Below are 15,597 nucleotides of genomic sequence, written 5' to 3'. Positions count from 1 at the left end.
TCTTATTTTCCACTTACCGAGGCTCGACAGCGGCGCTCGACTCCACGAGCGTGCGATATTCTCACGTGTGCCCAGTTACGTGACCGTGGTTCATCGCGGTCGTGATCCCGACAGGTGTACACGCACGCCGTTCGAATCTTCATTATCGATACCATCGCCGATAGTTTATGGTATTTCAATGATACGCCCCGAGAGCCGAATCGTAATTTCAGCGAGTACGTATCCGTGCGGTTTCCAGCCGCTGGATGAATTATTCAACGAGGATATCCCTCGAGCGACTTTATGTCGGGTGTTAATAACGACCTTTCGTCTCGATCGTCGAACGCATCCGAGTTTTCAGCGGCGCAATCCAGTTATTTGAATTTCTTTTAATTACCCGAGATCGCAACGTGCTCATGCTGTGGATTTAAAAACTGGATTTTATCGACTGTGGTATGGATTAGGTTTGGGTTAGGTTTTATTATTACATCTATCGATATAAATTGAGATTTGATGTGCAATGGAATGGAATTCCAGTATTTAGAAAGAATGATGTTGGAAATAGAATTACCAGAGTGGTCAATTTGTATTTTAAAAAATTCGAATGATTTTTGCATGAATGTATAAAAATTTCTTCCCTCGCATTATTATTTATTTCCCATGAAAATAATAATATTAATTTCGTCACTAATGACCTCGCTGTCGATGCGACATTAAAGAAAAATGGAAGAAGAAGAAAAATATTAATTTTATGCTCTAACTCATTCCGGATTGTACAATAATTTATCATAATATCATAGACGCTTCAAGTTCCTTACGAAATTGTAAAATCTATTGTACGTAAAAAACCGTGTCTTGGTTACTTTTTCTTTTTTAAATCAATTATAGGCCTCAACTCACTCAGGATTAAACAATAATCCATCATAACATTATAGACACTTTATTTCACTTGTATTTCACAAAATTATAAGATCTAGGTAGAAGACAAAATTTAATCGCATGTTTGGAATTCTCCGATATTAAATGGATAGAACAGATTTAACAGAACAGAATTTGATCCTCGATTCATCGTATTTCGATTTGTCAAACAATTTATCAACAAAGCGAAAAGATTTGTTGACTTCATTGGGAAACTGTGTCTGTCCACAGGTGATCAAAGGGAACACGAACACCTACCTGGAGTCGAAGCACGAGTTAGAGCCGCCGATGTGGGCGAGTAAAGTTCGCTTCTGGCCGTACAGCTATCATCGTCGTACCGTTTGCATGCGGGTAGAGTTGTACGGTTGCCCGTGGAACGACGGGATCGTCTCGTACTCGATGCCGCAGGGCGACAAACGCGGCAACTGGGAGTTCTTCGACGCGACTTACGACGGTTACTGGGACGGCCAGCTTCTGCGCGGCTTGGGACAGCTGACGGACGGCAAGATCGGGCCGGATAACTTCAAGATGAGTTACTATGATTACGACAGAGGTCAGGGATGGGTCGGATGGAGGAACGACACCAGGTCCGGTCATCCTCTCGAGATCAAGTTCGAGTTCGACCACGTCAGGGAGTTCTCCGCCGTGCACATATTCTGCAACAATCAATTCACCAAGGACGTACAGGTAATTCTTGCGAAATCGATAGCCCGAAGTTAATATAATCGATAATTAACACGATGAACGATACTTTTGGGTAGAACGAGTGAGAAGTTCGTTGACTTGTATTAATATTAATTTGTCGAGAGATTTATTGATCAGTTGTTTGATTTATTTGATCGATTGATATTAACTCGATATTAAGAGACGTGGAATAATTCGAAAGCAATGATTGGTCAAGAATTTTATATTTATTAATATACACTTTCTCATGAAACTGATATAAATTTGAAGATATTACAGTCTAGACATTACAAGATATACACATTTCACAGAAACACAAAAGATTTACTTCAACGGTCACGATTCGTTATACCGAATATTCATTTATTACGTGCTTAAGATAAATATCTTGCATCTTTTAAATATATAGCTATTGTTAAACTAGGCTTGAATTTCATTACATAAAAATTCATCTGCGACAAGTGTTCGAGGTGGTCCATGCATCTATCATGATTAATAGCACATCCTCAATATTTCTTTCTTTTATATATGACGTGTAATAAAATAGAACGAGGTGAAAACGATTACCGGCGAAAACGAAACGTTCGGTATTGATTTAGCGTCGCGTCGTGATTTCGATGGTAAAGAGTAAAAAGGAAGAGACCAGAGGAAAATCGGGTAGGAGAAACCAGAGCCTTCCCCAACGTTTGCGGGTCGTGATCTTCGTATCCCCACGAACAAACCCTCGGGCAGGTTTTTGGCCCGGAGAATAGTCACGTACATATTTTACGTTCTGCAGCATGTAGAGCGAAAGTCGAGCCAGTACCGGTAGCACTTTCATCATGCAACATCCCTCCTTCACTTCGTCAAATAATGAAATTCGCTTACAATTTCTCCTTAAAAAATAAAATAAAGTCCGTTTCTTCCAATGGAACGAAACGAAGAAAATAGAAACAGAAAAGTGCAGAAGAAAGGGAGGAAGGGACACGCATCCTAATCCATCCGCTTTAAATTTTAATATTTTGATTCGTTCCTGTTCGTCAATACCATTTGGTCCGACGATGGAGAGAGAATTTCCACCGTAATCCCTTTACTGGCGATCCCTTTCGAACGCAAGTCCGGCCGCGTTATTTTCAAATTTCCTCTATGATCGTTCACCGAATATCCGCGAAAACGTGTGAAGAAAAAAAGAGAAGAGAGAGAGAGAGAGAGAGAGAGAAAGAGCGAATATATACGAGCACGACAGGGAGGAAATTGGAAGGGCCCGCGGCGGTGACTCGGCAGGGGTGAGCGAAAGAAAAAAAAAATAAATATACCGATGGAAAGGGAGAGAAGGGAAACGAGGGAGAGCCAGGTAGACGCGTTGCCGGATGAGAGAGAAGAAGAAAAGGAGGGAAGAGACGAAGGGAGAAAAATGGTGAACGAGACGGACAATCGCGGCGAAAATACGCGCCGAGTCCTCACGCCTTCCGCGCCCTCGAGGAGAAACGCGGGAGAGAAAAAGACGACGGCGCGCGCCATGAAATCCAGTTTTCGCGTTGAAGTCAAGGTCGGACGTAGGAATGGGTAACGAGGCGCAACAACGGTCGGCCTCTGGCAGCTTCGGCTGGAGCGGATGAAAGGAGAGAGAGGAAACGAGCCGGCGCGCGACTTTACACAGGGTGATAACAACGGGCGGTGGCCACAACAGAATCTCTGCTGGCGATGGTGGTCGCCGGCTGGCGTTCCCCGTTTCTGCAAGAATTTTCCAGCTCCCGCCCCCGTGCTTCCGGCCACGAATTTCTATATAATGCCCCCCCCCCTCCCCCTTCCTGGTATCAAGATTTATTTCAATGGAGCCCCTCATTACCCTGGTGAGGCCTTTGCTCCATGATCGAGCAACCAACAGACCTCGACGCAACAAACAAGCAAAAAGGTTTCGAAAGGACGAGAGGACGAAGGTTTTAGCGGACACGGGGAAGGTTGAGCCACCGTCGTCTCCATTTTCTTTGTCTTCCTCGTTAAATTACGAGATATCTAAATTGGCTGACGGATTTATTCTCTTTTTTCTGGTACTTAAGTAGCGACGAGAGAAAGCGAAGGCGAAGAGCGCGCGATCAAACGGACCGGCGCTGAAAAAGGAGGCTCGTCTGTTTTTATTATTTCATAACTGCGAAGCATTGTGTTTTACATCTCTTTTTTTCATTCTAAGAATTGACTACAGTGTCACATTGCGACTGATAGGTCAATTTTCTCACTTCTATGCAACTTGCTTGACAAAGAAAAAAAAAAAAAAAGAAAGAAAGAAGTGTTTTAATAAAAAGGTAGTTGAGGAAGATACAAGAACTCTTATAAAACTAGATAGGAATTTGAGATAGGAATAAGTTCGAATTAATTTACCTGAACCAACATTAGTCTACATAATTATTCAAGAGGGTAACAAACATAAATATTCAATTTGAAAATCAAACGGAAAGATAGATTGTCGATATACTGAATTTTATAATCGTTTTCCTAACTTATATTTTTCACTGTCGATAGATGAAAGTTCTTCCACTTCGCAATTCGCAATTTTTTTTCATATTTCACATATTTTTATGATACATCAATCTAGATCGGCCAAAGTACCGGTTTAAACGCGAAATAAAAAAAAAGAAAAAAGAAAACATCTCGGGATAATGGGCGAACGATGAAAATGTTAAAGAACTCTAATCCCTGGCGACGCGTCGCGACGCGACAATGAGCCGCGCGATCCACGGGAATCCCTTGAAATGGCAAACGACGGAGAATGGAAGTTTTCCGGGTCGACGTCGGTTGATGCGCGCGCTCCTCGACAGAATAGGCCTCGAAACACTCTCTCCTTACCGGTATCAAGATTTATTTGAATGGAGCGCCTCATTACCCGGCTCGGGGCTCGATTGTGCGCTCGCGACCGGGCGAGATGGAACCCGGGCCGAGAGGTGGAAAACGAACGAAAGGCGGCGAAGGCGGGGGCAGCATCGGCTCGAAAGTGGGGAGAGGAGCTTCTTCTCTCCGGAGGAGAAGGAAGACGAAAAGGAAGACGAGAAGGGAACGTCGAGAAGCAAGAGAAACGGTCTCAAGCTTCGCGGTCGGATGCTGTTCTTTCTCTCTTACGTACGCACAATGCTAGCGAGCAACGAGCCGGAGAGCAGATACGCCACGTATTCAAATACAATACCGACAAGTCTGGCAAGTCGGCAGTCTATGGCTCGAGGTACGAGAGCGAGCAAGGGGTGTGAGATGGTAGCAACCGTCCCTAAACGTCCCCTTCTATTAACAAGCGACCGCTCGCGCGGATAGGACACGTCTTCTGAAAGACAGCACTTCAAAGCGTCGCCAGTTTCGCGCTCCTCGTCTCTCTCTTTCATTCTCTCCCGTGTTCCTCGAATACTATACTACGCTCCTATATACAGTGGCTGGTGGTGGTTGTGCACGGTTTCGTGGCCGCCACGTTCGTCTTCTTCGGCTTCCTCATACTCCTACCCTTGTCGTCGAGGCCCTCGTCATCGTCGACGAGCTGCTCCGGCAAGACAAGCTTCAACGGTATGCTGCTCCCTTGAAAATCCGTACGCATCGTCGTTGCGTTCGGGGAGCTAAGAGAGTTAGATAATCTCAGCTTTGTAATCTCCATTTCCAAGCCTCTCACGCCGTTCTCCTCGTCTTTACTCTGTTCTTCTTCCTCCCCCGTTCTCTCTCTCTCTCTCTCTCTCTCTCTCTCTCTCTCTATCTAGCTTTCTCTGTCTCTTCCTATCCTTCGTTCGTGCTACCTGTTTCTACCGCCACAGGTTTCCTACTCGTGCAACTATCTTACGCTTTCCCAGAGTGGAATTAGCATTCCACGCGTCTCCGTTCTTCCGAGTGGCGTACGAAGCGTACACGTAGGCCACGGTTACGTTCACAATTATCGAAGTCGTCGATGTCAACCGAGTGTTGCCTCTATAAAGTTGCTCGTTATATCCGCAATAAATACGCCGAGTGTGTGCTCGCGCGGGAGGAATCGCGGAGATATATTAGCATCCAGGAACGGCGTGCAGCAGGCCAGCGTTCCTCCCGGGGCTTGCTCGACTCAAGACGCTGATTTATACATACAATTAATGTTGAATATTAGCCACTACGTCATATTTAACGCGCACGATGAGAGCCTTCGTTTTACCATCCGGCGCAACCTCTGCCGCCGCCTGGTTTTATTGTTGCATATTTTCCGGGCAACGCGGTTTACGAGTATATACCTGTTGTACCGAGCCCCGTGAACGATGCTTCCACTGAAACATTAAGTAAGTCTTCCTCCAGAGCTTTCATTAGATACGGAAGATTCGTTTATTATCGCCGTTCTTACGGGCAAATACGTAAGCACGATTTGTTGTTTATTTTACCCCTTGCGCTGGCAACTTGTTCGCGGACCATAACGAGTGACCGAACCGTGTACAATAATTTGTCGCTTTCTTTCTCTTTTGAACTCGTCGGTATGATATCACTGGATAGAAATTATTAAGAAGTATAAGAATAAACTTGTCATTTGTTTTGTCTGGGTTACATTTAAATATATTTAATACTGAGAAAATGTTGCAATTTGGGACGTGCGTGGCACTTCATTCCAACGCAAAAAATTAAGATTAGCATCAAGCGCGGATTTTTTTACTTTCCATTGTATTTTGTTGAGTACAAGGAGCAATCGAACGATTACGAAAATGATCGTAAGTCGTAACACATAATTATATCGCTCAAAAATATTTGTTCGAAATTACATCGTTTAATTCTAAAAATCTGAAAACTTGAGAAATGTTCTTCTGCCATGTCACAGGTGTTCTCGGAGGCCAGTATAATGTTCAGCGTCGGTGGTAGATATTACACGGGGGATCCGATCGTGTACTCGTACATGGAGGACAGGATATTCGAGCATTCGAGAAACATCTCAATCAAGCTGCACCATCGGATTGGCAAGTTCGTTAAACTGAGGTTCGGCTTCGCCTCGCGGTGGATCATGATCAGCGAGATCACTTTCGATTCTGGTAATTACCGCTCGCAATGATCAAATTTGTTAATCGATCAATCCATAAATGTTCTTTCGCCGTGAGACTTGCAAGTAACAATTAACAGTTAATAGTTAATTAATCTTTCGAGATCACGAAAGAAGCACTGTTGTCGTTTGTTATAGATATCGCTCATGGAAACTTCACACCTGAATCGCCGACTACGACGGAAGTCCCGAGACTGAGGGATCGAATCTCAGCACGTGACAATCCTCTGCAAGCTGAGGTTCCAGTGGTGAAGCAAGACGATCCGACGTACATGGCCGTGATCATCGGTGTCCTGACCGCGGTGATCCTGTTACTCGCTGTCGCGATTTTCTTGATCGTCACGCGACACAGGCAACGCAAGAACTTTGCGAGTCCTCTCGGAACGAAGAGTGCGATCCCGTCAAGCAATCATCAACACCTGTCGCCGGAATCCGCGTATGGGACCACGGAAAAGGATCCGTCGTTGATGACGTACAGAGTGGAGGAACTCGACGACCGGTACGCCGGAACAAAACTGACGACGCTGCCCCGCGACTTGAACGATCGCTTGCTCGGTGACGTCAGGCTGGACGAGTATCAGGAACCCTTCTACGAGAACAAGCACCGAGAACCGCCTCACGCCGCTTACTACGGATACAGCACCGTTGTTATAGACAACAAGGACCTCCACGACAACGTCGAGCAGTCTGGTAAGTGTCCGCAGTCACTTCGTAAGTGATGTATCTTGAGATTTTCATAGGTTGCGAGAAGTAAGAAAAAAGCATCCTTTTTAGAGGATTAACGTAAAAATTTTGATTGAAGTCCGTAGACCCTTAGCTTGTCGAATATTAGAAATTCCCAACTTCTGAATTTTCAAATTTCCAATTTCCAAGTTTTCAAATTCTTATAAATATTAAATATTTAATGATCCAAATCTAATTTCTAATCTCTTGTTTTAATCTCTTCTTTTGAGTCTTGCAAATATTAAAGATTTAATTATCTAAAAATCTTTAATTCTTTTAATTACCGAATTTTTGAAAGTCCAAGTATTCAGCCGAATTCCCATGGTTTCTAGGTTTCTAAATTTCTGAGCCCCTAGCTTTCGATTATTCTAATTTTCGAATCTTCAAGTTTTCAAGTGCTCTTCGAAGAATTTAGATTTCAGGATATTCCAATCTTTCAAGTTCGAAGCAACCGAGTGCTCGAGCCTTCGAATATTTCAAAGTTCAATCTCTCTGTTCGCAGATGCCACCTACGACTATGCAGTGCCGATGCCCGTGCCTAGCGTGAGCAGCGATCAGGACAGCGTGTTCTCCAAGTCATCATCGAGGGGTAGCGCGAAGGTAAGGATTTTGCTCGACAAAAATTCACCTAAACACGTCGAACTTTCAAGAATATCACTAAACTACCACCTGCAATCATTTACTATAAACAATAACTACTATCAGAATAATCTAACGATGACTTAGATCGATGCTGTAACGTCAACTATATAATCTCCTTCGCGAGACAATAGACCATCGTGCAACGCGAATAGAATATCAAGACCAACACCTTCGAAGCGCGTCAAATCATACTCTTTGAGGTGCCGTTCGTTTCCTCTCGATATCGCTTCTCGTTGCCGAGATATCGCCGTTCGAAGCGAACCGTAATTTTCTGTACTTAACTATTCGTGTCTCGCACCGTGTGTTTTTTTTCCCCGACCTGTCCCAGCTCGGAACACCTGCACGCTGGTCAGTGACACACGCGCGCGGCTGACTTTTTCCCAACAGTACTACTCGCGACGTGCGCGTCACTAGGAATAGAAGTAGGTCAAGTCTATTCCAAGAATCTCGGTTGTCATTCATATCCCCGGTGCATCTCGCACGGTAAACTTTCAAGTCCCGTATCTCAGCAACCATTTGAGATATCTACTCGAAACAAAAGGCTCTTGAAAGCTCCTGCTCCTCTTCGACTTTTCAGCGTGTTTACTGTGAAAAATATCGTATTCTCCAAAGTTATGCTTTACGAGAGTACGATCACTTTCTTTCGTCAATTGGACAGATATTACGGTAGGAGCATATTGAGATCAATGTACACTTCATTTATTTAAAATGTAGTACACGTGACAAAAATTCCAAGAGACACGTTCGATTCTTTTTAATCCTTTGTTGCATTAGGCGTGCTTGCAGAGCTTTTTCCCACCACCACCGCCCCCGATGAGCGCGCCGCCCCCACGAGGCTCCAGTAATCTGACGTACTCGAACCCGCCGAGCCCGGAGCCAGTTTGCGAGCGCGAGCGCAGAGGAAGCAAGCGCCGCGAACACTCCTTGCACAGATACGGGTAAGGACAAGCTTCATCCTCTGGAATGTACGCGGCACGCCGCTGGATCCAAGGTACGACACAGCATTTCGTGCTCCACCTCTTGAGAGATCGACCGATTGATCCAAAGTCTTCAGCATCCATAGATCCCTCGTTCGCTATTACTGTGTACATCAAACCTATTTTCGATCTTCCACTTTACGAATCTCACGTCGCGACGATTACGTGAATCATTTGGAGCACCATGCTGATCAATTTTGTAAACTTCTATGAGTATTATTTTCGAAAGTTTATGCGTAGTCATTTACACTGCCTCCTGTAACAAACGAAGCTCTAATAATTGAAACGTTCAATATAAATGGTGTTCAAACGAGTAACGAAATTAATCTTGTTGTTCTTCTACTTGTATCTTTCCAAGCGTTTCTCCTTTTCTACGGTATCTCATTTAAGGAAATAAATGGCGGGATATATGTGAAATATTGAAACGAAATGTTTGAAAATTGTATGTATTTTAATAACCTGCTTGTTGAACCATAATATCCATTTCGAGTCACGTAGACTCTAGAAGAACAACAGGATTGAGGACTTTACGTAAGACAGAATTGATCAGTTTGCATTCTGAGAGACTCGTACCGCATACATACGTTTCATCTTCAAAAATTCAATACTGGAAAATCGCTCGATCCGAAAGAGAGAGGCAAGTGCTCAGACATGAAGACTTAGTGAAAAATTGGGGCGCCATGAAGCGTCGAAACGAAGCGGAAGAAGAAGACGTGGAAGAGGAGACGATGAGAGATCGAGTTTGAGCGCAACCGAGGCAAAGATTTTTTTTTTTCTTTTTTTTGTTCGCGCCACAACTCTCGAGCGGTCCAATTAAAGAGGAAAAAAAAAAAAAAGGAGAAAAGAAAAAGGGAGAAATACGATTGGAAAATCGGGTAAAAAATCGTCTACGGTTCGAACGCAGCTACTCGAACCGTGGTCTCGATCTCATGGAAATCTTTCTCTCGAACGAGCACTGCCATTCGCGCACTTTCCGTAGAGTAGAGGCGTAATACCTCGAGTGTCGCGCTTCAAGGGGACTTAACCTACTTGCAGCGTGCAGGTAGATGCATTGCGTAACCGGAGTTGTAACTACAATTGGCATATCAGTTTAACGGCAGCGAACTGCCGAGAGACTCCTCTCTGGAAATTCAGCTTCTGGAAACTGTTCGAGAAAAAAAAAACTGCTCGCACGTTCGCGATCGCTGTAATCGACGCGAAATTGACTAGAATCTCAACGATGTATTTGTTGAATATTATACACAAAAATATCCCACTCCTAATTTCGACAATTCTTTAATTTGTTGTTGGGGTGAGTAATGTCGCGAAGATTTTAATCGACTTTAGTCGCGAGGATTGTCGCTCATTGAAAAATTCAATTATAAATAATTATACATTATATTATAATTATTTTTAATGTAATTATAATTCAATATTCAATAATGCAATATGAACATAATTATTTGCTACTATGTTTAATTATAAATTATAAATAAATTGAATTATACATAATTTTGTATTCAAAAGGGTCATTTGTATTCAATCAAATTTCTTGCAATTGGCCACACAGTGTAGTTCTTTTGTTGAAATTTCGCGACTCGCAAGTTGTACGACAAGATTCTGCGCATATTAATTTCGACATTGCAGAACGAAATTCTCCATCTCGAAAGGAAACCTAGCCCTACCCGAATCTAATATTAATCGAATCAGAAATTCGTTTCGAACAAATTTTTCAATAAACGACGCTCGAAATTCTTCGCGACGCTGCTCGAGTCAATGAGCTTGACAACGCGTTGAAAAGAATCAATGAAATCGCGGGCGGACGCTTTCGTAAAAATGTTCACTCAAATATTTCCCAGATCAGGTTCATCGTCGTTCCTCTGCGAACGTGATTTTTTCACCGACGTTCCCCCGGACTATTAAATCGACGAGGCTTCGATTTCGCGGATCTCGCACGTTGCCTCGAAACGCGCTTCGCAGGTCGTCGTTCGCCGTACTTTTCTTTCGTTTCTCCCGAAACGCGCGCGAGAAAGTTATCGCCCGCAACCGTCCTCCCCCTGGAATTCCAAACTCCGCGGCGAGTTGCGAAGGTTCGGGAGAGTTGCGAGCAGAGGAAGGCAAGAGGAAGAGAAGGGAAAAAAGTACAACTTTCGCCGTGTTTCCAGCGTTTCTTCCGCGCCGGTGAAAAGCGCGAGCCGTTCCGGGCGAGCTTCGTTAGGGCGTTTTCAGCGGGAGGCGCGCGTATCCGAAACGACGACGCAACCGTGGCGCGACTCGGCCGAGCGGATTTCCAGAAGGAGTCGCGTGTTCAATGGTTTCGTCTGTTTGGCGCGCATGTGCAACCGGATCGAGCTCGCTATCGATCCACCCCGTGGCTAGGCAAACGATAAAACGAAAGAGCGAGGGGGGAAAAAAAAGGGAAAGAAAGGAATTGCTGGTCGAAGGAAGAAATCGCTACCGATCGGCCCTTTCCTTCTGTTCTCTCCTCTCATTCGTTTTATCCCGGCAGGGGAGAAATATGTACATACTTTACGTAGGCGCGACTTCTACTCGCGACCCGATAATTAATCGCCGGTTAATTGGTCGGTTTGGAATACGCGATCCGCGTGGCTCGACGATGCAACGTCAGGCATTGTCGTGGCATGAACAAGGGAGCGAGGCTAAAAACGGATGGGGGATCGAGCACGGGTTGAAGATCGATGCGATGATATCGAATGGAAAACGGTGGCGATAGTCACGTGGGAGAGTCACAGGATGGGTGATGGGGAGGAATAAAAGATTTGTTGGAAAAAAAGGGAACGTTAGCGAGCTTCGATCCCGCCTCACACAAGACTGACGTCAAATAAATAATCGAGAATATATCCCGACTATGCTGTAATACACGTGCGCACGCGCGTCCGCATGTACGTGTCTCGTCGTGTTATTTATTATCGCAGCATATAGCGCTCCGTAAACGAATCTTTTAATTTATATACATACGTATTACACGTATTTGTATAACGTACATGTGCGAGGGAAGAAACAAGAAGAAAAGAAATTATACATATATATATATAAATAGATATATAAATACAACAAAGGTAATGCGTAATTGTTCGCGCGTCGGCGGATTTCAAGCGTATGGTAACGATATATTATATATATATATATGTATATTGCATAAGCCCGACTTTATTTCTCTATCACTACCGACATCGCCTTCATGCAACGAGGAAATAAAAATCGAGGGGTTTAACCGACGTAAGGAATCGACAATACAGGGATGAGACAACAATAATTAAATACATTGCGTGCGTAAGAAAAAGAAAAAAAAAGAAGAAGAAGAAACAAGGTGAACGAGAGAATAAACGCGGAGGAGAACGATGCGAGAAACAATGGTAAATAGGTAGACGTGATTTAAACGCGAGCATGGAGAGAACCGACCACATTGTGATATATTAAGGAAACTAATGCTATAATAGTAAAGGTTGGAAGAGAACGGGACGACGAAGGCAGCCGCGGGACGTGAACGATAGTGGCACACTTTGACGAATCTCGCGCGTTCACGCGAACTTTCACGAGCAGGCTCTTCGGTGAATATCTATCTCCCCGCTCCCTCCCTCTCTCTCTCTCTCTCTCTCTCTCTCTCTCTCTCTCGATGCTATGCTGTTCTCTTTTGTTACACAAACGATTCTCGAAAGCAAGTTTACGTGCAGAACGCTTGCAAAGTATATTTTTGATTTACACCTCGAGTCTTTTACTCGTTATACACACGAGGGAACGAACGTTTCGCGCGGAGATCGTTTCTCAAACGAAAGATTCGACGAAGAATTCCCCTTATTGGAACGGCGTTCTCGTTCCCTCAGCGAACGGGGGAGGGATACACACATGCGCGTAGCATCTAACAACGATCGGAAACCTACCTATGTATAGTTAGTGTTTAATCGTCGCCACCATAGAATGTTAAAGGTAAACCGTAAGAGTGACAGCTTCGAGTGCTTCGAGTGTAAATATAACCGTTAGGGACCTCGTGACACGTACATTTACAGCCACACACACACACACACACAACATTTACGTATAGACACCTTTCAAGCGCCTTAAGTTAGAGGGAGGGGAGAGGGGATGGGGAAGGGCACTGTGCAAATAACTTGCTCGCAATAATAATCGTCGTTTTCTGTTCTTTCTACCTGTTGTTTTCGTTCACCTCTACCTTTGCGCCGTTTTATCGGAACGATCGAAAAAAAAACGAAACAAATCGCGAAAACAGAAGTACACCCGGTTGTCCGAAAGTTTGGAAAATTTCGAAATTCGAACAACAACTTTCTTAAATAAATAAAATAAATACTTTATTTACACATTAATATCTTCAAGCATCGAAATTATAGATTTGTAACTATGATAACTCGTCACGATCAACATGAGGAGGTAGAATATAACCGCGAACAGCGGTTGATTAAAAATGATCGGTACATTATCCTTTGTACTAATGGAAAATGGCATATCACGTAAGAAGCAAAACTTACAATTACAATATTTGTATTTTTCAAAAAAAAAAAAGAAAAAAAATGTATGACGAGATTTATTAAAAAAAGAAAAGAAAAGAAACGGGGCGCGAACTTCTGAACAAGCGAGTGTACAAGCGTTATCGTTTTCGACGTTGTCGTAATAATTCAACGGCGGACCGGACGAAAGAGAGAGAGAGAGAGAGAGAGAGAGAGAGAGAGAGAGAGAGAGAGAGACAGAGAAAGGGAGGAACATTCGCCTCGTGTTCCTTCTTTCTCGGTCCTTCGTCCGGAGTCGCGACGATCGCGAGAAACTGCGGACGCGTGGTTTCCGGTATCGCGCGTACCGCCGGATGTTCCATCGCGTCGCGTTCAACGCTCCGTTTCGAGCTTCCGTTGACAACGTTAAGCGAGCGCGATCGGGGGAGGAAAAGGGAGAACGCGGAGATCCTTATCGCGCCGGCCGCAATTTTTCACCGAACTTCTGCAATAACCTCGGCACCGAGCATTAAGTACCTTGAACTTCCTGCACTTCTAGTACCTAGGCAAGTCCCCGCTTCTGGCAATAATCGTCAATTTATCTTAAAGCGTGCACAGACGATAAAAAAAAAGAGTAGGAGGGAGAGGGGAGGAGCGACGTTCACGCGCAGGCTATACGTTAAGTAAGAATTAAATCAATAACCGGTCAAAGGTGGAAGTGTGAGAGAATTCGAAGAGTTCTTAGGGATTCGATAATAGAGAGAGAGAGAGAGAGAGAGAGAGACAGAGAGAGAAAAAGAGAGATGATAGAAAGGACAGAAAGGGTGTAGAGGAATAGGAGGAGAAAAAGAAAAAGAATGAGAGAAGATCGTTAAAGATGGTGCACGCTCCCTCCCTCTTCTCTCGGATACGAAGAGGAAGATAAAGATGACGAAGGACGGTACTTTCGTGCCTGCTCGGAGCGTACTTCTTAGGATACTTTATGGTTCCTTTGTGCAGCCGGAGCTGCATGCTGCCGACACGTCAATGACAACCGGTGCGCCGAGTGTGCACCGAGATCGTCGCGATATCGCACGCTCGTTCTAAATCGTCGCTGCAAGAGCTCTCTCTCTCTCTCTCTCTCTCTCTCTCTCTTCTCACGCTGGCCTTATTCGGCCTTATTCGCGCGAGTTTTATTCAACTTTACGCACAGACACGTCGCTATGTGCCTCTCTGCTCGGGGTGCAGGGTGGAGGGCGATCCATTTTATCCTCAACGGGGATTTACTCGCCGCGATTTTACATCTCAGGAAGCGATAGTTCTTCGCGAAATCGTAATAACCGCGAGACAACGCAAACGGGGTGAGTTACGAAGGACTCTGCCATCGCTCCGAGTCGTTCGTCATTAAACTACCCGGTAGTTATTTAAATTTCGTGCCCATTTTCTAGAGAGGAGGCGAATCGAGAGCGTGCTCCTTCTCATCGTTGCACTCACTGCCAGCCAGTTTTCCTTCCAACAGAAAGAACGATTTCCACGTTAGAGTGGCTTCGGAGAGATAAAGATAGAAGGGAGGGGGGGGGGGGAGAGAATGCTTCGTAACAGAAGATCCCCGTATGAAAGAAGGATCGAGCCCTTTATCAACGCACCTTGTCGTTACGTACTAACGTCGACCAAGAATCTTCGCGACCTCCTAGTTCGATCTACGACTCTTGATACGCAGCGTTCGACGCAACGATTACCATACTCCGTCGCGACTTCCGTTTCCTGTGGCGCGCCTGTTCATGAACTCCTTTTTTTCCTGTTTTGTTTTATCTTTATGTAACGTCGATGTACGACGATACGCGAAAACACGGTTCGGCGATATCGTTCGAGATATCGACGCGATCGGTTCTGCATCGCTACGCACGATGTGGAAGAGACGCGGATACTACAGGGACGGAAAGAAAGAGAAAGAAAGAAACAGAGAGAGAATTGCAGCGAGGCGAGCGAGGAAACTGTCGCGCATAAATCTGTCGTTACAACCCTTTTTCCATCCTTTTTTTCGATGGGATGGGGGAGAGGAAGAAGTTCGCCGATAGTGACGGCCAAGAGGGGAAAAAACTGTCCCATCTTTCATTCCCAAGACGTGGAAGTGCGTGTGCGCTCGCGAGCCTCGCGACGGTGAATTAAAAAAAATATACGGGACAAGTGGAAACGTTTGATCGAGCCCTGTGGGGCGATTGTGCGCACCATGCACATCAGAATGTCGTTAAATGAT

The 15,597-nt window shown here is 44.6% G+C and overlaps 1 protein-coding gene across 2 annotated transcripts in view; it reads left to right on the top strand.

The window, feature by feature from the left end:
• LOC122537934 (discoidin domain-containing receptor 2-like) overlaps nucleotides 1-9,740 on the top strand; it is a 63,445-nt gene extending 53,705 nt beyond the window's left edge. For both annotated transcript variants that reach the window (XM_043671600.1, XM_043671601.1), the window contains exons 5-9: nucleotides 1,129-1,584; nucleotides 6,362-6,569; nucleotides 6,716-7,267; nucleotides 7,803-7,900; nucleotides 8,717-9,740. In XM_043671600.1, coding sequence (XP_043527535.1) covers nucleotides 1,129-1,584; nucleotides 6,362-6,569; nucleotides 6,716-7,267; nucleotides 7,803-7,900; nucleotides 8,717-8,884 — 1,482 coding nt within the window. In that variant the 3' untranslated portion in view covers nucleotides 8,885-9,740. The remainder of the gene's footprint in view (nucleotides 1-1,128; nucleotides 1,585-6,361; nucleotides 6,570-6,715; nucleotides 7,268-7,802; nucleotides 7,901-8,716) is intronic.
• Nucleotides 9,741-15,597: the final 5,857 nt, after the last annotated feature.

Source organism: Frieseomelitta varia, unplaced genomic scaffold (genome assembly GCF_011392965.1).
Source record: "Frieseomelitta varia isolate USP_RPSP 00005682 unplaced genomic scaffold, Fvar_1.2 scaffold_940, whole genome shotgun sequence".
NCBI lineage: Eukaryota > Metazoa > Arthropoda > Insecta > Hymenoptera > Apidae > Frieseomelitta > Frieseomelitta varia.
Note: the sequence above shows the minus strand (reverse complement) of the source record. Positions and strands in the feature narration are given on the sequence as shown.